Raw genomic sequence first — 21,318 nt, forward strand, 5'->3', positions numbered from 1 at the left:
ATAGTGGACTACCAAAACCTGGCTATTCCTAAAGTTTTTGCTATTACAATCTCAGCTCTATGGAGACTTTTCAAACCTCCCTGCAGGAGTTGCTTCTATACAGAGGTACCCTAATCAGACCTGGCTCCAGTTTAACCACAAAGGGATTAGATGTGGTTAATGTTAGGGTTTTGTGTGGGTCAGTCATTTTTTTTTAGACAGAGCACATAACATTAAAAATAAGAAGAATAACCAAGCAACGCATGACACGAAGAAGCTGACGTCAGCAACATCTCGCCAACGCTTCACAGGATCACAGTATCACTCCAAGACTGTCACAAAATAACTGAGCAAATTAACAAATGCAAAAATATTAATCACTCAGTAGTGACAGAAAAAGCACACTCCTACAAGAATAAATAAAAATCACAGCTGTAAAACAAACAACCAAGTTTTTCATTTTTCTAGTAATGCTGTTTAACAGGCACTGTTTAAAATAATCAACCCGGGAGAAAATGATCATCTCAGTCCACAGGAGCAGGGGTGCTCACATATACTTTTGAGGATTCAGCTGCAAGCTTCTCTCCATGAGCAGGCTTTGATTACAGTGCACTCTAGTGGCAGGACTAACAGAGCAAAAATTCCAACCTGTGGCAAAATAATCTCAGATACAATTGCACACGCACAAACTGCAATGCAGGTTGCTGTAAAACTATTTGCTGCATACATGGAAAAGCTCCATGTGGCTCCAGAGCATCAAATATCTTCTGAGTCACCTTGTTTGTTCTCAGCTTTAACACCCTGTGCTGGTTTGAAGGCCAAGCTATCCAGTTTTTCACATCAGTCCCAAACAACTTATCACCATGAAAGCGGCTTCACAAAAAATCCCAGTGGATTCATCCTGTCCCCTGGACCACATGCTAAGCACTTTACTTCTTAAATGGATATCGAAAGCATTGAAGAAAAATATTGTTTTAGTTACTTATGTATGAACATGTATCTAATAGAGTGAATGTAAATGTTTTCCTTTTTGTGACGTATGAGAGCAAGAGTGTTTCTGACTTTTTCATTCTGATTGTGGTACATCCAAAAGTCATGAGCGTAAAACCAAGCAGAGGAATGCAAGACTGCACCCTGCAGATTTTAAAGAGCTGCTGGGTGAGGTGGGGGTGGGGTGGTGGTGGTGGGGGAAGCTGTAATGTTATAAGTGAGAGAAAGAGATGCAGTGAGGGAATAAAGGATAAGAGGGAGCGCTATCCTGAGATGACCCTCCCCTCCTCTTTCCACTACACGCTTTATCCATTACCGCTGAGAGAGACAGCCACTGAAAGTTTCTCAATCCTCAGAGATGGAAGAGGGTGGAGGGACTTTCTTTCTTTATTTCACTCTCTTTATCTCACTCGCACACATACAGCTAATGTTGCTGTAGTGTTGTTGTTGGGGGAAGTCAAAAAGGAGGAAGACAGGAGGGATGGAGAAGAGTGGGAGGATGAGAGGGATGCTCTGAGAGAGAAAGAGAGAGAGAGAGAAAGAGACTATAGCAGTACTTAAAAAAGAAAGACGGAAATAAGATAGACAGAGAGACACTGAGGCAGGAAGAAGGAGAGGGGGTAACAAGCATGGCTGAGTGCGAGTGAGCCTTTTACACAGACTCTATTTTAAACTCCATTTTCACCCAATTCTTTAACAGCTGATTACACATGTCAGGACCCGACCGTTTCTTGGACTGAAACCTCCAGCCCATCTTCTCGTTTGATTTCATTTGACACATCTTTAAAGTAAATCCTCAAAAAAAAAAACCAAAACGTTTTAAAGTGCTTAGATTTTTAGCATTTTGTGTTCACAAGACTTTTGCTCTGTCTGTGCTAAGCTTCCAAATGCACATAGGTGTCTCATACATATGAAATCCATGCATGCCATGCATCAGCGCTAACGTTTCCACATGAGTGTATAGGTTAATATGCAGGTTAATGGAAACCCAGAGCGGCTCATATCAATGAGGGCTTGGCCAGCTCCCCTCATTAGCAGCTACGCTGCCCTCAGCACACTGTCAGCTCAATGGTGAGAAGTGAAAACCAAGACTATGGGATATTGCCAAATGATAAAAGGCCCCATAGGTCCTCAGTGTGGAAGTGAAGCATTAGGAATAATTGTGGAGTTTTAGCACAGTCTGTGAAAATACAGACTGAATAATAACAAGGCTGATGCTGTTCTCTGATGATTAGTTAAAACTCCTGAGTGTTTTACACACATGCAGTTTAAAAGGTTCCCGTATAAAACTGTGTTTGCACATATACAGAAGGATTATCTGCTCAACATGTTTGTGTGGGTTCTTGTCTGTTTCACTAAGAATGTCAGTCATTAACTCTTTACTCATGTTTTATTAGGAGTAACCCTTGAAACTCTTTTTTAACTGAACAGTTTCTGTCATATTTCAGGGCTGCTTATACAACAAGATTACTGGGTTTGTGTCAGAAGTGAATGAGGGTGGCCCTTGCAGTTACCCTTTGGAAAACCTTGAAACTATTTTAATGGTTGTTAAACCACATGTTTATTGAAATTCATCAGGGAAGGTCATCAAAAATATCGCCTCCACAGGGGAAGAGTTATAAAAACAGAACAGCATGGTTTTAGTAAAGATTTCTGTAATGTCCTCCCTACCTGTCATGGTCTCTGCCAACACCCCAGACACGGATGCTGCTGATTGGCTGAGAGTGGAGCAAGCTGCGATCATCAGGGTCAACAAGAGTTAACATGCGATCCTGAAGCACTAAAAGCATCCCTTTGCCCTGCAAGATAGCAACCAAGGATACATCAGTGCTGTCATCCACAAGCCAGCCAGAGGTTTTTGTGAGGTAAGTTATATAATTTGTTGCAACATGATTTAAAAAAACAACTTGACAGTACTTTGAAAACTATAGGGAAATATTTTCAATGAAATATAGCCAGTAGTGATGGGATTTCCGGCTCTTTTTAGGGAACCGGCTCTTTCGGCTCAGCTCACTAAAAAGAGCCGGCTCCTTCGGCTCCGAACCGGCTCTTCAGGTTGTTATGTTGCTTTAATTAATTTATTAATAACAATAATATAAAATTATGCACAAAAGGAATTACTAATGTAAAAAAAAGTGGTTTTATTTATATATGTTTATATATAAATATATGCGGTGCCTAGAGACAAAACACGTACAAACTCCAAAACACATTTCTAGCTTTAACTGAACTTCCAAAACAGAGCTACCTAGATCACTTAAATTACACAATTGAAAGCACATGTGTATTGTTTGTGTATTTATACACAAGCACTCATATATATTAAAATAATTAACTACTACCACACACCACGTGCTTCAGAGTTCGTAACTGTTTTGAATACAAAAACCAACTGTTCACATTTCAACTTTTAACTATTTAAATTTTCAGCTTTTTCCTTTTAAACAAATTTAAAGTGAAACAACACAAAACACTGCAAACCACAACACAATTAAATATAAATTAAAATATGAAAACAAAAAGAAGATGCATATTCTCTGTCATATGGACCTGCATGAATAAACTTTCTGAATCCTTTATCGTCTGCAACTGAAAATAGTTGTGGATGATTACTATACCTTTCTAATGTGATGCTGTTGTCCCTGGCTCTCTTTCTCTCTTTCCCTCCCGCTCTGTTTCTGTGCTACTGCGAGTGTAACTACCGCCCCTCCCCCCTCTTCCCAGCGCAAAGCACAAGGCTCGCATGCGGAGTGAAGCAGAAAAAAAGTGCGAGAGAGAGGGTGAGAGAAAGGAAAAAAAAAAAAACGGCTCGCGATAAGAAGCCAGCTCGCGTCGTTCACGTCAAAGATCCGGCTCTAAGAGCCATTTCGTTCGCGACCGACACATCACTAATAGCCAGGAACAACAGTTCACTGACTTCACATATACATCAGAGGTTGTGCACTCATAAACCTTCTTCCTACAATGTGTACCTGCGAGGCATTTTCAGTTTGACTCAAGGAACTATTATGATTTCACATCACACACACACATCACTGTAATTTAATTTATGCACTATTTGTGACATCATTTCAAACAAATGTCTAATAGCACAAAATTATAAATTGATGGACATCAATGTACAAAGCAGCCGGCAGTAACGCTGGTTCTCCACTGACACGCAGCAATACTGACTCATAAACATGTAAACAGTGTAAATACTGTATGTTGAGCTGATCTCTTTTGGACTGACCTCTCCCCAGACACCGGCCGAGTCTCGTATGTCCCTCCTGCAGTAGGACAGCTGTCTGATACAGTGGTGGACAGCCACGCTGCTCCTCCCTTCACACAAATCCTGCTCGGCCATCTCCACCCAGCCCAGAGATCTCACTGGAAATGACTGGAAGAGACACAGACTCTGTGACATCGCTAATAATCAGCACAACAAATATGTGTACGTGTGTGCACAACTACAGCACACGAGTGAGGTCCAGGATGTCACTCCACAGACTGTCATGATCAAGTTTACTGGATATGTTTGGTGATCATTTTAAAATAGGTTTAAGCACTCTGGTTGTTTATTTAAAACCTGTGTAAGTGCTCGTGTTTCTTGTTGTTGAATGCTACCATGATTAAAGATCTCAGGATGTAACATGATGGTTATAATCTTATTATAAGTACAAACAAAGGTGCACAAAACACTTCAATAATTACTGTTATCATTTATTTAAATTTTAACCAAGGTACACAAATCCATACAGCGCATGAATATGAGACACACACACAGAAGTTTCAGCTGTAATTTAATAATGCTTACAGTGGGAGAGTGTAGTGTGCAGGAACAACTCAGCAGTAACTGAGAGCTGCCTGACGTGAAAGGCAACACATAAACTATGAAAGACTGTGTGTGTGTGTGTCTGTGTGTGTGTGTGTGTGTGTATCGGGGGGGGGCAATTTTGATTGCCTCAGGTCAGCAGCTATCACCATCCTCTCTTCTCTTCCTCACTCACTAACATATCAAGGAGGTTTCTTTTCTGCTGAGAGGAGGCATCTCTTAAGCTGTCACACACACCCACACGCACAATCTTTTTTCCACTGGCCATAAAATTCCCTTTGGGTTTCTTCCTCAATAAACTTTCACACTTTCTAAGTCCATATCTTAATCCCCACAATTCCCTCAGAGCTATATAAATGGGGTGGGGGATATATAAATATAAATAATTTTGCTGTAATATACTCAATTTTGTTCCATCTGAGCCAACAACTTCCACTCAAAAGACTGCTCTCTCTGTTGTTCTTTATCTCTATTGTTATATGTTAAGTAGCATCCCCTTCCATTGGGCTATTAGGCTGCCTGCTCTTATATTCAGGCATCACAGCATCTCTATGCTTAAGCATGTGTACGTGAGATTCGTCCACAGGGGGGCAGCTAAAAATACTTTTGCTGTGAATGCGTTCACCATGTGTCAGTTCACGAAGTGACCACTGCGTGGCACTGCAGCAATCAGAAAGAGAGCACAAGGAGCAGGTGCATTACATCATTGCATGCACTGCCTGGTGACTTCCTCTCATTAGCAGTATTTTCTTTTTTTGAAAGGTTCAAGTTTTTAAAGTGTAAATAAAACCACACACACACACACACACACACACACACACACACACCCACACACAAATGTAAGCTATTCATAAGCCTCCTCACAAATGACATTACTTGTTTTGGGGCCTTTAACTCTATTGTAAATGCCTGTAACTTCGTCCCTGCTGGCTATAGTAAACCACAAGAAAACAAATAATCAAACTATAAAGAACGCTCTCTATTCAGTGAGCATTTTTATTTAGTAAAAATCCCAGCATATTATAGTTATTTCAGATGCCATTATAAAGCCTGTGTTATTATATGTTGTTGTTTTGAACTTACCATTGCCTCCGGATCAGAGAATGTGCTGTTAAGGTCCACTGTCTCTAGCTGGGCAGGAGGGCTGCAGAGAAACATCAGCGATTAAAATAACAGCCACATTAAAATCACATTTTACACTTGAATACATGCAAAATATCACGACTGAGTCCTTGCCACACAAGAAGAAAGTCTGTAGCACTAAGTGCGAGTATGTCTGTGACTATTACTTGAGCTTGAGTGAAGCATAGCGAAGAGTAGCTCCTTCAAATGCCTTAAGACTGGGATCAGGATAGACTGGATAGTCCTTTAGATCCTGGAGCATGAAAAAAAAAAAACAGATATTCAGAAAGGAAATAAATCTTTGTATTTTTAAACAACCGACTTCTTCTCAAATAAAAAAAGAGACAGTTTCAATAATTGTGACTTACGGTGGCTGTGCAGGTGGTGGTGGTGTTGAGACTTTGTACAGAAGAGGTGATGTCATTGAAAGGGGTGGAGGAGGAGGAGGAAGGAGAGGGGGAGGATCCAGAGGGCGAGGGGACCGGCTCCACGGAGCTGTCGGATATCAGGCTGCTGGGGCGCTGTGGGAGAGACAGATGGGTGATGACAGAGAGACTGTGAGGGATCCAGGGTGAGAGACACAGAGCTGCACAAACAGACTGATGATGGAAGGTACATCATTGGTCAGCAGCAGCTTTCATATATGGAGGATTCTTTCTAAACACAACACAGAAGATGGTAAAGCCTGTCTTTTAATTTGTGTTGGGGTTTTTTACAAGCCACTACATGGACTTGTTCGAAAAAGCAACATTTTTTTTAAATAAATTTGTAAATTGAAGCTTTTTCAGACCTTTCAACCACATCTTACTGTTCATCAGCATCTGCTTTTAGTTATGTAGTGTAAAAAGTGTAGGGTTGACATCTCCAAAGGACGAAAATCCCATATAGTGAACATCTAAACATAAATTTCTCTCAAAGAAAACGCAGGGAACTTTTTAAAAGTATCTGCATTAATACATTATATCTAAACATCTGCATCTACATCTGTTTGCTGCGATTAACATTGAGCAGAATTAAATCCTGACTGAGAGTGTTAAGATACATAATGCTGTTAAGATCTTATACATAAAAGATCTCATTATACTTTTAAACGTGCTTTTAATCTTGAAGTCTATTTAGTTCTCTGGGTCGTCTCACCTCATTGGGTGGCTTAAGGGAGTCCTGTGTGACCTGTTGTTGGTCATTCTCAGCATCATTGCTAGAAACGGTGTGTTTGCTTGAGGCAACAGGTCGGTCGTACTGCGTAGTGCCGGTGGGCACGTGCCAAAAATAGACCTCTGATGAGTCTGAGATCTCCCGCCAGCCTGGGGGCAGCTCCCCTTCAACCCATACATCTGCTGCAGGATGACAGTGACAAATAAACACATACTATCATTCAGATAGTATTACACACAGATGGGCTCTGCAAAAATAAAGCAAACAAAAAAACAACAAGATAAAAACACATATATAACACAAGATAGATGTGGTCAGCCTGTCCCTGAACTTGTGCTTTATACTCTACAATAATATTTTACTACAGCCAGCCCTCCTCTTCTCTTCTTCCTGAATTATCTTCCATTTTCGCAAACTGCTATCTGCACTATCCTGTCATTATGCCCATCCTAATCATCTCTGCACCACATGGGGTTTACAGGGGGCTTAAAGGTTTCAGCAGTATTTCACTGGAGTAAGTGACTTGCTTGCTTAATGTGATGCCTTTGATAAATTTCCAGATCAGACAGTCTGTAGGAGGTAGAGAAATGGAGAGAGAGGAGGAATGAAAGGAAGGTGTAATTGAGGCATGATTAAAGGCTGACACAGATATGGAAATTTTTCAAGGGAACGATCAGATGGCAAGACAAACACACAGACACACACACAGATATATATACTGAACCTGTCTCTTTTGGAGTCTGTGGAGAGGGTGACTCCTGAGATAGGGTGGTCCAACTGGAGTCTTCATCTTCTGATGGAGTCTCAGGAGTGAGATCCATTCTTAAGCCCACTTTTGGAAGGCCGGTTTCTGGTTCAGGCTGAGGAGGGGGCGCCCGACTCCTGGTAGGCGTGGTCTTTTCTGCAGCTCTGGCCTGTTTAGGTGAAGAGGGTGGGTACTGCTGAAGAAACTGGTTCTCGTTGTTGGGGTGTAGCTCCACCTTGATCACCCGGGGCTGGGTGCTTCGGGGAGGCTTTGCAGGGCTGCGTGGGCTAGCCTGAACCTGGGCGCAGAGCTCCTCTTTGACCTGGGCTGGAACTTGGTTCTGCAGGTGGTTGTGGTTGTCTGGAACCCACTCTGGGCTGTTACTAGAAGAAGAGGGGGTGGAGGAAAGAGGGGCTTCGACTACCACAGGTAGCAGTGGCTGTCTTGCCGTCGGTGTGGGCTCATCATTTTCTTCATCCTCCTCCGCCACCGGCTCAACCTCCTCCTTCTCTTCCTGGCAGGTTTGCTTGCTGCTGGCCTTCTCCTCCTTCTGACTCTCCCTTTCTTTCGCAGGACTAGCCTGTTCCTTCTCTGGGGAGGGCTGCTGCTTCTTTTCCCCCTTGTCCTCTTTGTTTCCCTGGTTTAGGTCCAGATCCCAGCCCTTTCCATGGTACTCCAAGAAGCTCTTGGTCCTTCTTCGAAAGGGCGGAAGCTGCGAGTTATCTTTCTCAAATTCTAGCCAGTCTGAAGTGGGATTATTGATGAGATCGTTGTCAATTTTGCCCTCTGTATTGGCCCTGCTGAGCTCCAGCTGCTGGCTCTCAGCTCGTCTCTGCATGTTGGCGCCATTCTTCACCAGTTTGGGGTTAGTTGTATTAAACAGCGAGGAAGAGGAAGAAGAGGAGTAAAGGGCGGAGCTGGAGGAGGACTTGGTGGGAAGGCCGCGTCCTCTGGTTACAGGTTGGTTTTTAGACAGCAAAGCCAAGTTGTCACTTATCCCCATGGCGCTGCGCACGCTGGTCATCGCGTACCTCTGGCGGCTCTTCGGCAAGGTGGCCGAACTTCCGGTTTCCATGGACTCTTTAATGACATCTCGTCCAAGCAGCTGATTGTATGATGAGCGAAGGCTGAGAGAGGTCGGAGGGGTGGCAGAGGCCCCGCTGCGATTCGCTAGACCAACGGTGGAGGGCGAGGAGCCAGAGCGGGAGAGGGGAGGAGTTTTTACTGACATCATGGCTGACTGGAGAACCACTGCAGAGATAGAGCTGATGATAGAAGAGATGGCCTGTTAGAGGTTAAGTAACACATTATAACCTGACCTACAGCTTTATATGTAATTATTATTATTTTTGCCAGTATTGATTAAGCATGAAGAGGAGCTATTTTTGGCTTCTGCCACGTTTGCCGCAGCTTTTTTTTTAACGGATGCTCTTCCCTGACCCAACCCCAAAAGGGTTCACTGACTATACTACCTTAAAAAGTCTTGGTGATGTTTTGGTCTTTCCAAATGAGGCACTTTGAGCTATGTAGTCTAATTTAAAAAGGTTTATTGGGTCAAATAATATATGGATTGACAAAAACATAACATAAAACCACATTAATGATACACTTATTTTACATATGTTTTTAAAATAAAAGATTTTTAAATATCAACCAGCCTTGAAGCCTTACTGCTCACTCACTTTATTTTAAGAGCTTTTTTTTGTGGTTGCAAGATTATTTTACGCCCACTTACTCTACAACTGCCTATTGTTTAGTCACTGGGTTATTATATTTTTAAAATCCTTGTTTCTCTGGACTCTCCTGCTTGCATGCTTCCCCAAATAATTACTTTTACATATAACATGATATAATTTAGTTTTTTTAACGTTACTTGCTTAGAATAACTGCTCACTGACATCATTCAATGTGCAGCATTATCACGCTGACACATTTCCCCCAGCCTCACAACTGATCATCTCTCTTCCTGTGGCTTGACCAGTCTCAGAGGCTTTGATCAATGCACGATGGTGCAGATCTTCTTCCAGCCTCACACCCCTTTTACACACAAGGTGTCACTTCTGAAGTGTTAAAAAGAAACACTGCATCAAAGTCATGTAGCTGGAATGCATTTATATGATATCTGGAGTGAGTCAGACCCTCAATTTATTCAACTAGGACTGACATTCAAAGCCCGAGCTGAGCGGTAAGCTGGTCTGTGGGGAGGAGAAGTGCCAGCCAACTCCTGCTAACTAGCTAGCCGTGTCTCTTTTATCTCTGGGTGGATCAGCTTTGTGATGCGGAATGCAGACAGATGGATAGAAACAAAGACAGCGGCGGCAGAAAATCACCTTGCTCTTAAGATGTGACACGTAACACGGCTTTTTAGATAATTTAATTAGGCTCCCACCCTGCAGAAAGCTTGTAAACAACTAATAGATGCGGGGAAAAACATGCCCAGACACGCAATCTTAATGTATAAACATCTTTTCACAAATGCACACATCTCAAACAATGCTGGAGTCATCACTGGCACCTCTACTTAGAAACATGGAAAAGTTAGACACAGCAGATTTCAAAGCTTGACAAGATCCTGGGAAAAGATGGAGGCGGTAAGTTAAAGAGAGCAGATTCCCCGGACAGTGCACTTTTGTCCATGCGGGGGCCCCTATCTGCTCTCCTCCCTCTGGGTGGTTGTTGTCGCCTCTGTAACCCAGTTTGTGCTGAACCTGCACTTCTCTCTTCACGCCTGTGACTCAGACATAAACACAATCAAGTCAGGTCAACAGGTGCAGACTGTTCCATGCCATGTCTCAAGCAATGCTCTTTTTCTACTGTCATTTACAGGTCCTTAAAGCCACATTTTAATGCTATGTCCTAAATTCTCTTGCCTGTAGTTTCACATACAGATGCACTAATATATGACTAAAACACACAAAATGGGACATCTGAGCAATACAAGCCTTAAATTAGATGGAAACAAAATATGCTGCAACCTACTGAATATAAAAATCCTAACAAATACACTGATTGAATCAACACAACTCCAAATCATCCCTTTCACCCATATTTGTGTCGGGTATGAGCCGCAGACAAACTGGATCATCTTAAACAGAGATTACGGCCTTTTCTTTTCCTTCTCCTCTTCCTCTACAACAGCACAGGCAGGTCTCTGCCGCTTAAATAAAAGTGGAGCAAGGAGAATATGTGAAGTGTGCGGAGGATAAAGAGGGATAAACCGGGGAGGATGACACAGCAGTTTGCTGGACAGTGAGGGCACAGTTAACACACGGAGGTAGTGAAACTGTTGTCCTCAATAAATCTGTTGTGCTGTGTAACAGCAGAGGTCATTCATGAGATGCACAAGATGTTAGCAGCTGGTCAGCAACGCGGATCCTTATTAAACAGTTGGGTCTCAGTCTAGTTGTTCATGCTGTTGATACTTGCCGGGCGCTGCATTGTCTGTTGTGATGATGCAAAATGTGAACCTGACACCAAAGTTAGTGAGGAAATGAGCAGATTTACATGGATGACAAAGGAAGGAGACTGCTAAAATATTTTTTAAAAGGTACTGACAGGAAAAGCATACTAGTACTAGTTTTGGAGGTAAGTGTTAGATTATGACTCTTATTTGCTCATTTGTTGCCGATAGTGGGGATTACATAAAAGTGTTTTCACCTAAAGGTCATCAAAAAAGGAAAAGATCAGTTTCCTGTGTGTTATAGCTTTAGACATTAACACATAATTTCTAAATCTATATGTATAGATATGTTGGGAAACCAACTTGTTATGGTGGGCCCTCCTTTCCTCAGCGCAGAAGCAAGTGCAACAGATGAAAGCTCAAGCAGGAGGGGAAATGAACTTGAAAAAGTCGATGATGTCATGGGTGGAGTATTCTAGCTCCCCGCTTCTTGCTGCCTCCTTAATAAACTCCCCTCACTGACAAATCGGAAGCACCCCATCTTTAAATCTAGAGAAATGCGCGGATGGATCGCCGTAAATGCCATTATTGCGGAAGATAATCTGTTAATATGTGAACAGACGCAGTGAATCTTTAGCATCCAGCCTCCCCTCCTCTTTCTCTAGCCCCATCACCACCACCAGCACCACCGCCGCCGCCGCCGCACTGGGAGGGGAGCGCATCCCATCGAGAGCATCTATTTACATCCACTCACCGCTTCGGTCAGCCTCCGGGGCTTCTGCGCTTGCCTTTCCTCCGACGACACGCAAACACAGTAGTGAGCAGGGCTGAAGTCAGCGGCCGCTTTTTAACTGCCGAGTCCGCCCGTAACAGCAGCCGGCCGCCCGTATTATCATATCACATCACATCATAAACCCTCCCAGCCCGGCTCCTTGCTCGCAGGCGGCCAAGCTGCGCTTTCTCTCTGCGCCAGAGGATCCCGGAGTGGCGTGGCGCTGTGGAGCTCTTCAGTCAGCCGACCAATCGGAGCCGAGAACGCAGGACGCTCGGGTGCACGGAAGGAGACGCAATCGCAATCAATATACCGGTGTTATTTTGCGACTCAGGTAATGGAATCACACATCATCCGACTCTTACGTCATACACAAGTCTGAGGAAAAATGCATGGCTTCTGGTGCTCGAGCACACCTGACTGTGATAAAAAAAAAACAACAACAGAAAAGCCATTTCCAAATCTGACAATGTTGTTTTGCAACACCGAACACAGAAAAACTACAATATGAAGCCAGTTTTGTGATGAGTATTAAAATAACGATAAAAGAAGCCAGGCAGCCTTTAGGATCTTTTTTTTTTTTAATGTGCGCATTTGACAACACAACATCCTCCTCACAGTGCATTAATTTTCCCTTTGGTTGGTTTATCACAAGCATGCAGTCTTTCTTTTACAACGGCAAGCCACACTGAACCGTTTAACCTAAAGACATAATTATATTATTTAAGGTTAAAATATAACATTCATGTGAAGCACTTCCTCAGTTTCAGAGGTTTAAAGTTGGCATTATTCTCTGCAGTAGACAGAAGATATCAGATACCTCATGATTAAACCCTTATTAGCAAGGAGGGAAATAAGTAACCACCTGATCCACCCAAAAGGCACATTTCTGGAGAACTTAGCAGAGAGAAGATTGTAAGAAACAAAACTGTAGTGTACAAAAACAAATGACAGATGGCTTCTTCTCTGATTCCAAGACATTTTGCTCCACAGCTCTTTCTGACATAAAAAAATAACTCACATCTTTTAAAAACTAAATAAAACTTGTTTCTTTTTTTGAGTATAAAAGCAATTCGCTCCGATTCAGACCTCACACACCGAACACACTTTGACCTTTCCCAGGTTTCTGAAAACTCATTCATACTTTGAAATACATTCCTCAATCTGTAATGCGGCTGGCTCTCGGTATTTATCCTACAGTCCACTGGCAGCTTCTTCTCTCAGTGCTCGGAGAATGGAGATGGAGGGGTACGGAGGACAAAGATGGGAGCCCGCTGAAGCTCCCGGTGCTCCAGGAGTGAGGCAGGAGAGGGAGGGCGGTGGGTTGACTTGCGGAGGGAGTGACACAGCTTGACAGAGGAGAAAATGTCTTTGAGAAGCATGGAGCTGAATGGATGGACCGCAACACGGATTCTTTTGCTACAGATGGAGACAGAAAAATAAAAATAAAAGTATTATCACTGTTGTTTGGCTCACTGAAACTGTACTACAACAATGCAGTGACTAACATTAATGCACATTTTTTGCATCCTTACTATAGGTTTCATTAGGAGGCCTCAGTAATCTCTCAGCTTGCTTGTTCCCCGCTCGAGCGGCTTGTTTGTAAAATTTAATAGCTGTCCTCAAGTTCTGTTGCACAACAAAGCCGCTCTCATAGCAATTTCCCAAGAACAGCTGAGCAGTGTCATCCTGAGAACAAAAGGAAATATGCAATTCAAGTAGGTAAACCTTCCAGGGCAAACTTTAAATGTACAGTCAGCAAAACCAGCCCTAAACGAATTGTAAAAACAGTAACTGATTATAATCTTTAACACAGCTACACCAGAAAGTTGCAAAACATCTGTAACTGCAGATTTTTTTAATTATCAAAAACCAGGAGACTGTTGGAATAATCTTTTCCTATCGGATATCCTAACAACCTCCAGCATGATCAACTCTAAAAAGGGAGGCGATCTCTGAGATAAAGCATTGATTAAAGTCTAGAAACATCTAAAGGAAGCACTCACGCCACTCTCTGCTGCCATCTCCAGGTTCTGGATGGACTTACAACCATATTTCACTGTATCCTGGGCGTAGATGGAGGCCAGGCAGAGCTGAGCCTGAAGAGGAGAAATGGAAAGCTGATTTAATTCAATAAGGAAGCGCCAACATCAGCAAAAAACAAAAACAAAAACAAAAAAAAAAACCCTGATACATGCTGATAGCAGTAAATGTGCTTGAATAACAATTAAGAGATGCTTAAAGATAGAAGGAAAAAAGACTCCAGGTGGAGTTTGAGCCAGTTGTTTGATGCTTTCAGCTTGTTTAATTTTAAAAGGCAAAAATCTTGCAATGTAAGAAAAAAATGAATATTATCTCTCAGTGCTCAGATAACAGAGGTGGAGAGAGCCTGCAGAGGTATCAATATCAGCATGTTAACAAATGCTTTACTTTCTCCAGAGAAGTTTTGTTCCAGGGAAAAAAATATGAATGAAAAATTGTATTTACATTATCAGCTATTTGATTTCTACATTTTTCAAATGTAAGTGGGTACTTTTCCAAATGCAACATGCTGAATTCTTCTGTATTGAAAATGTTTTCAAGTTTGTTTGTTTTTTCTTTCAAATTACACAATATAATATATAAATGTACTAGAGTTGCAATGGTTCTCTGGGAGAAACTGATCATGACTTCTACCTTGGTCAGCCCAGCTGCAGCAGCTTGTTCCAGAAGGTCGATGGCTGTGCTCAGCTCCTCTGGACTCTGGTGCCCTCTGCTGGTCAGGAGCAGCTTTGCACAGCGGTACTGAGCTTGTCTGTGGCCACTCGCGGCTGCCTGCCTATAATAGTGCAGAGCCTTAAAGAGAAATCACAGGAGGTATTACAATAATGCAATTAGGAAATTAAATATCAGAAGTAAACAATTCATGCTTAATTTTATACATTTACATGGTCCACAAAAGCAAAACTGTTTGCTACAAGAGTGATGGCCGGGGTCTCACCTTCTCCTTGTTCTTGCTCACTCCTCTACCTTCCTCATAGCACACCGCCACATTAAACTGGGCTTTGCTGTAGCCCTGCTGAGCTGCAGCGAGAAAACAGGTGAAAGCTTCCTGGTGGTTTTCCCTCTTGGCATTTTCTAGACCTGTTGTACACAAGGAGATATAGAACAGGAAATAAGGGAACATACAGGAGGAAAAAAATAACCGTGCAAAGGCCATTTCATTTGACTCCAACAGCAGTATGTGTTAAGTTTATCTGATATATATGTTTTTTTTTTAAGTGCGCTGATAAATAATGACCAATTATGTTGAGGACAACAGGAACGCAGACGTCTTCCACACGTCTGAGGTTCAGTGCTGCCGCTGCCAGCCTCTCTTCATCAGATAACATTTCCTGGAAACGTTAAAGAGGATAAAAACACAATAATAAAGATAAGACAAAAGGTCAAGTCTGTTTTTTGAAAGTACAAAAAAAAAACAACCTTTCTTTAAAGTTGACAAACCAAATGATGAAAACTCACCTCATCACTGGTGTCGGGTTTCTCTGCCTTGTCTTGGCTGGCATCATCCTGCAGCGGACAGGAAGCTGACAGGAATTCATCCTCTACAAGTCAAGGAGGAAATACTTGTTGATTTTTCTATTTCATAAAATATAAATTAATAAAATGTATTTTTTTTAAGATACTTTTAAGCAATCTTTAAACTATGACAAGCACAGAACCAACCTGGTATAAGTGCATCCTGGATCAGGAGTTCCCTCTGGTGGTCAGAGATGGCAGTCAGCTTGTCCTGTGTGCTGCTGCTGTCACTGTCACTGCTCTGAGTTGGGGACTGATCTTGGTTCTGTCTCTCTAGCACCCCCTGCAGACACAACACATTCCTTCCTCTGGGCAGGACATCATGTCTTGATACTGCGTAAAAAGAGCGAAAGCAACAAAATAGCCAGGACACAAGTTAAAAGATAGAAGTGGGGTTTTTTTTGTGGAAACGGTTACATGTCCACTGTATGTATTTTGCCAAGGGATCTGCCTTGTGTGCATCTACTCTACAGCTACAACAATGCAGAAGAACTCACAGATCTCTAGTAGGATGTGATAGCCACACTTGTGTAGAGTGGAGGGGGCTGACAGGGCTCCGGGGCTTGGACTGGGCTCTGTGCTTGAGGAGAACTGGGAGTGGATCCTCCTGCAGAGCTGCATGAACAGAACTGCTGCTGCACCCTGCAGACAAACAAATGAGAACATCTGATGTAGTGCACCCTCGCCTGGAACGGCCAACCGAGTGTGACAGAGGTTTCTATTTCAGCTAAAACTCATGAGTAATCAGTCCATGTGAATAAAACATGAACATTTCAGAGACAGTGGACATACGTATTATGATAAAAGCATAGTGCAGCTATTGTTTTGCTGCAGCAACATGAGAGCAAAATGTCCTCTGGGGTAAACAGCTGGGTCTGACGTGCTGGCCCACTGATGTCTGCCATTGCTGTAGCTTAAAAAGCAGTTACAAAGTGAAACCACTGAGCTGCGCTAAAGGAGTCAGAACACACTGAGTGCAGATACTGTGGATTTCAGCAGTGTGTGCAGCAAACTGTGCAGCTCCGGTGTTGATGATGTTGATGTTTAGCAGTCGTTTTAGTGGCTTTTGTCTTCAGGAATGTTACCATCTGAATATATTAAATCAACAGCAGCCCTCACATGTGTCCTGACAACTTTCTTATTAGAACATGAAGGCAATTCCTGATAAAGTTAATGACACAGAAAAAGTGACGAAGGACATGCTAAGAAATATGTTTGGTTACATGTTTGTATTTTAAATGCAACAACACATGACTTACCCATCCCACAGCATCCAGAGCCGTGTAACGCGGAAACTCAGCATACTTGGACTGAAAGGTCCTCTGCTTCCTCCTCCTCTCTCCATCCTCCTCTTCCTGAGAGCTGCAATAAACAAAGCAGAGAGTAATGAGAAAGAGAAGATTTGCACAGGAGTCTGTGCAGCAGTCTGGTCAAAATATAAGCACACCCTTTCAACAGCTAGTACAACCACCTTTAGCAGCCGTAACTTGAATTGTTTTCTGTATGACTTTATCAGTCTCTCACATCTTTGTGGAGGAATTATGGCCCACTCTTCTTCCTCCTTCTACTTCTACAGCTCACTGCATGTATTTATGCACAACTCTCTCACCACATCCCGCCACAGACGCAGTTAAGGTTTTTTTTGTACAAAATCCTGTGAAAACTTTCTTTTCCAAATGTCTGTATTTCCAGTCTACTGTATTAAGGCACTGCATGAATTCTGTTTTTAACGCAGGCGGCTTTGTTTCTGTTCCCTTGACTTGCACTGTTCATACACCCACACCCACACCCACACAAAGCAGATGCTTCTGGATGATGCAACCAGCTGAAAGGGCAGCAGCAAGGGCAAAATAGGTTCAAAGTGGGGCTAAAGAAACAGGAAAGGACAGCAATGAGGGCAGCGTCTGAGGTTTTACCCTATTTCAAAGGTTCTTTTTCGTCACCTGATGATACGGCCTGCATTTTGAGGGCAATAAAATTTGGACATCAAAGGGAGATGCTCAAAGCTCGCCTTGTAAAGTAAACAGGTAAAAGAAGAAAGGAGGCGTGGAGAGGAGGAGTACCTGTTGTCAGGGGAGTGTCGAGACGTGGAGAGGACAGCTGAGCTGTTGATGACCTCGTCCTCCACATGGTGGTTTTGGGACAGTCGCAGGGTGCTGTTGCCATGATATCGATGCAGAACTGAGCAGAAAGTTAGACAATGTAATTAGGAGACAGTCTCCTCAGAACTACAAAGCATTCTCTGTAACTTACTTATCACAGCCTAATTACTTCAGTTGTTTATAAGCATTGAGAGACAGAGATCATTTTGCACCGCAGCTGGACCGCTATGCACTGAAACCACAATAACAACAACGCATTTCTAAAGAACTGACATTGCCTTTAATAATTATTCTGAAACCTTTTTCTGAAGATCTAGATCCGATAATGAGCTAATTTTTGAAAATTAAAGCAAACTAAGACGTGGGCAGTGCAATCCAGACGGGAATCCAGATGTGTTGGCGTGTGGCACACACGACAGGTAGTGTTGGTGTATGTATACACCATGAATAAGTCTCCATACCATTGACAATAAACGGATTAGCAAGTTTTGCAACAGGAGCTAACCCTAGCTTTTAGCTCCGTACAACAGATTAGTAACTTCAATAACCTCAGTTTTCTGTTAATAAACGCTTGGTAAACTCTGAAATGTTGATAACAATTGACGTCAGTGTAGAAAGAGAGAAGAAGAAAAAGGGGCGTTCTCGACTTTTCTCTCACCTCTTCCAACAAAACCGTGGAGTCTCCACATGGTTTGTCTCTAACGGCTCCTTTAAATGAAAGGTTATGTCCGCACTGGCCTGTTTAAGTTATCTGGGGTCCGTACGGCTCCATACCGCTAACGGATTTCTTCCAGCACTGGTGGTAAATAAAAACCTGTCACGAGTTAAGCCGTAAAAATACCGACCCGGAAGTGGAGGGTGGCGGGGTTTACGCAATCGATGCATCTGCAGTTGCATCTTCACAGCACCCACTTGCGGTGTATGAGGGTATCACACTTTCAGACGCTTAGGTTTCTGGAAATTTGAGAAGTTAATTGTCATGTGATATTTTATTTCATTTTATAAAGAGAAAAACAATATATATATTTTTTGTGTTCATGAACTGAGTCACCCACAGTTTTTTGTATTGCAGGAACTGTGCACTGATATCATTATCATTTTTATTATTACTGGACATCTCCTAGGTACTACATGACGACTGCAGATTTGTATGAGGCCATATTATTGTTCTTCTCTTATACCATGTGAATGTACTGGATTTTTTATGAATTGCTGTTCTATGTGTCTTAGTGTGGACCATCTCTTTATTTCTCTTGTCGTTTCACAAACAACCTGCACTTTTTATCTGGGGATACATGAAGATAAAATTGAATTACATTAACTGATTTTAATGCCAAGGCAAAATTATTACTTAAAGAAATGCAAATCTGTAATCACTGAAAATGATCTTCTTTTGCTCTTAACAGATGTTTTTAAAGGTTTATCATTTATCGATACTAGTTACTGTTGTTTCTATTGTTATAATCATTTTTGTTTTGTCTTTTTTTCTTTTTGTTACATTTTCTTTCATATTTTTTATTGATATGTGATGACTTTAAAGCCTAACTATGGTCAAGATCTGCAAGTGAGCTGCGGCTAGAAGTCCTGTGTACAGTGCAGTGCTTGATGGTATATTATAGCAATCTTAATATATCCTCACTGAATACAATGAAAAACATGTTTTGACATTGTGGGTAAGCAAAGAAGGCTTAGACTACAAGCAGTAATCTGAACAGAACTAGAACTAGAACTAGATCTGTTCTGCTTTATTTAGCTTTAGATTTGAGATGATTATCTGCACAAAGACAATGTAGATTGAGACAAGCTGCAATGTTTAATACTGGTGCTTGCATCAATAAGCCATGCACACATTCACAACAGATAACATTAATGCTTTCCTTGTAGTAGATCATAACACCATCCAAGAGACAGACGAAGAAATGCTATTGCAGAATCCAGCCATCAGTGAGTAAATGAGTTAATCATTTACCACAACTTTAATTAAAACGCCTCCAATGAGTTGTGAAGTTAACTGACAGACCAGAGAGGACAAGGGGGGAGCACATGTACTCTAGGAGATCAAAACACAACCAACAACAAAAACTCAATTGAAAGACACCCTCAATCATGTCACGGTTCTTGGTAAAGTTTTCTTTAATCTTAAGGTTCAGTGGCAACAAGACTTTGTAGAAAGACTATTATCTTTGCAGTACACTGGCAAAAGTGTGAGCTATATTTCATATTGCATCCACAGCAACACACTGCTTGACTTTTAAATAAGAGGGCACACGTTGCGATATTGACTGAATAAATAAGCGAATGGATGTGATACAGTCCATACTTCACAATTTATTAGTTTAATATTGCAGCAGGGCTTAAACATTTTTTAAATAATTCTAAAAATTACAAGTTTTTTAAAGAGTCTGCTCATTAGGAAAGCAAAAACTGACTTTTTAATGAAGTCCCTGCCTAACTGATAGTATCTGATTAAGGATTAACTGCACTATGGGCCTTTTTTATATTATTATTATTTTTGCATCTGTAGCACTTCTCTCACACACATCAGCACTCGTAAGACCTGGTTAAGATTTCCAAGGATCAGAGTGCCCTCTTGGTAAGGTGGTCTCATGAATAAGGAGAATAAGATGCTCCTGATCTGAATCATTGATGAATTGGGGGGCTGATCTAAGCAACCATCCAGAGCTCATCCTCATCAGTCACTCTGCAGGAGCGTTTGGCCTTCTCTGCCCTCCATGTTGATCAAACGGTGACGCACACCCCTGTGCTTTACTGGAAACCCACATCCTTCCCGTCAGATGGCTCTAAACAAGGGGCGGGAGGTAAGAGGTCTGCAATTGTAAAGACAGATTAAACTTTGAATAACTCACTCCCTGACCAGTTGCCATGGTGACAAAGTCATCACGTCTTTCATTTACGATCCTCCTCAGGCAAATAAGTCTAGCCTGAAGTAGTTTGTAACGTTAGCAAGATCGCTGCACAGCCAGATAGTGTTTGCTGCTTCGCCTGGGGCCAGATTTGTCTTGGCAATATGGAAAAACATCAGGGTGAGCTGGAAGCACAGTCCCACAAGTGCTGACTAATTGAGCAGTTTGTTTTTGCTCATAATACAATCTGCACTTCAGCTCTCAAATGTGAGACATTTAAAGCAGTGAGGGGACTTAATAATAAGTGCTAAACAAATTCAGAAATCTCATTTGCTCTTTTATTTTGTCCATTTTAAACAGTTTATGACAGCAGAAACTTGCTTCACCGCTGTTATCTGATAGCTACATTTATTTTTAGAGATTCATGCTTTGTGTTACAGCAGTCCTAAGTATTTTTAGTGGTTCAAAGACTAATCAGAATCCGACTCGTATGAGTAGCTATTAAACGAAATACAGCACTGTGTAAAGGTTTTGAGCCACTCCCTCATTTCTTCATATTTTGCTTCCAGTGAGCCAGATTTCATTTTTTTCCAGGTGTTAGAAGGTCTTTCAAAGTTATTCTTTGAACATTGGCTGCTTTTCCTTCATTTTTCACCTGATCCCACTTGTTAAGCCACTTAACACAGACCTTTGACTCGTCCGAGCATGAAAAAGGTACCTAACCAAAAAAATGAACAAAGATTGTTTCTTTACATAACAGACAGATTAGCAAGGAAGCTTTTTTTAAACTGTATCTTTAGGTTTGTCACAAAATCCC

General features: G+C 41.9%; 2 protein-coding genes across 4 annotated transcripts in view; both read right to left on the reverse strand.

Annotated features, from left to right (window-relative positions):
* The window catches only part of LOC120723868 (amyloid-beta A4 precursor protein-binding family B member 2), a 36,053-nt gene extending 23,861 nt beyond the window's left edge, over positions 1-12,192 (reverse strand). The window contains exons 1-8 of one of the 3 annotated variants that reach the window (XM_040015663.1): positions 11,960-12,192; positions 7,785-9,070; positions 7,043-7,239; positions 6,274-6,426; positions 6,073-6,158; positions 5,867-5,927; positions 4,202-4,348; positions 2,641-2,768 (exon numbers count right to left, since the gene is read on the reverse strand). In XM_040015663.1, coding sequence (XP_039871597.1) covers positions 2,641-2,768; positions 4,202-4,348; positions 5,867-5,927; positions 6,073-6,158; positions 6,274-6,426; positions 7,043-7,239; positions 7,785-9,039 — 2,027 coding nt within the window. In that variant the 5' untranslated portion in view covers positions 9,040-9,070; positions 11,960-12,192. Of the gene's footprint in view, positions 1-2,640; positions 2,769-4,201; positions 4,349-5,866; positions 5,928-6,072; positions 6,159-6,273; positions 6,427-7,042; positions 7,243-7,784; positions 9,071-11,959 lie in introns of all 3 variants that reach the window. The other 2 variants (XM_040015664.1, XM_040015661.1) reach the window with 2 other exon arrangements.
* A 344-nt stretch (positions 12,193-12,536) lies between these two features.
* dele1 (DAP3 binding cell death enhancer 1) lies at positions 12,537-18,504 on the reverse strand. The gene is made up of 12 exons (XM_040015670.1): positions 18,296-18,504; positions 17,599-17,716; positions 16,795-16,897; positions 16,033-16,177; positions 15,683-15,868; positions 15,479-15,561; positions 15,258-15,351; positions 14,958-15,100; positions 14,654-14,812; positions 13,984-14,076; positions 13,513-13,666; positions 12,537-13,396 (listed from the first exon to the last, which is right to left on the reverse strand). Exons 1-12 carry the CDS (start codon positions 18,324-18,326, stop codon positions 13,167-13,169), a joined length of 1,539 nt encoding a protein of 512 aa, XP_039871604.1. The 5' UTR covers positions 18,327-18,504; the 3' UTR covers positions 12,537-13,166.
* Between the last annotated feature and the right edge of the window lie 2,814 nt (positions 18,505-21,318).

The sequence above is a fragment of the Simochromis diagramma genome, unplaced genomic scaffold, assembly GCF_900408965.1.
Source record: "Simochromis diagramma unplaced genomic scaffold, fSimDia1.1 OVJJ01000685.1, whole genome shotgun sequence".
Taxonomy (NCBI): Eukaryota; Metazoa; Chordata; class Actinopteri; order Cichliformes; family Cichlidae; genus Simochromis; species Simochromis diagramma.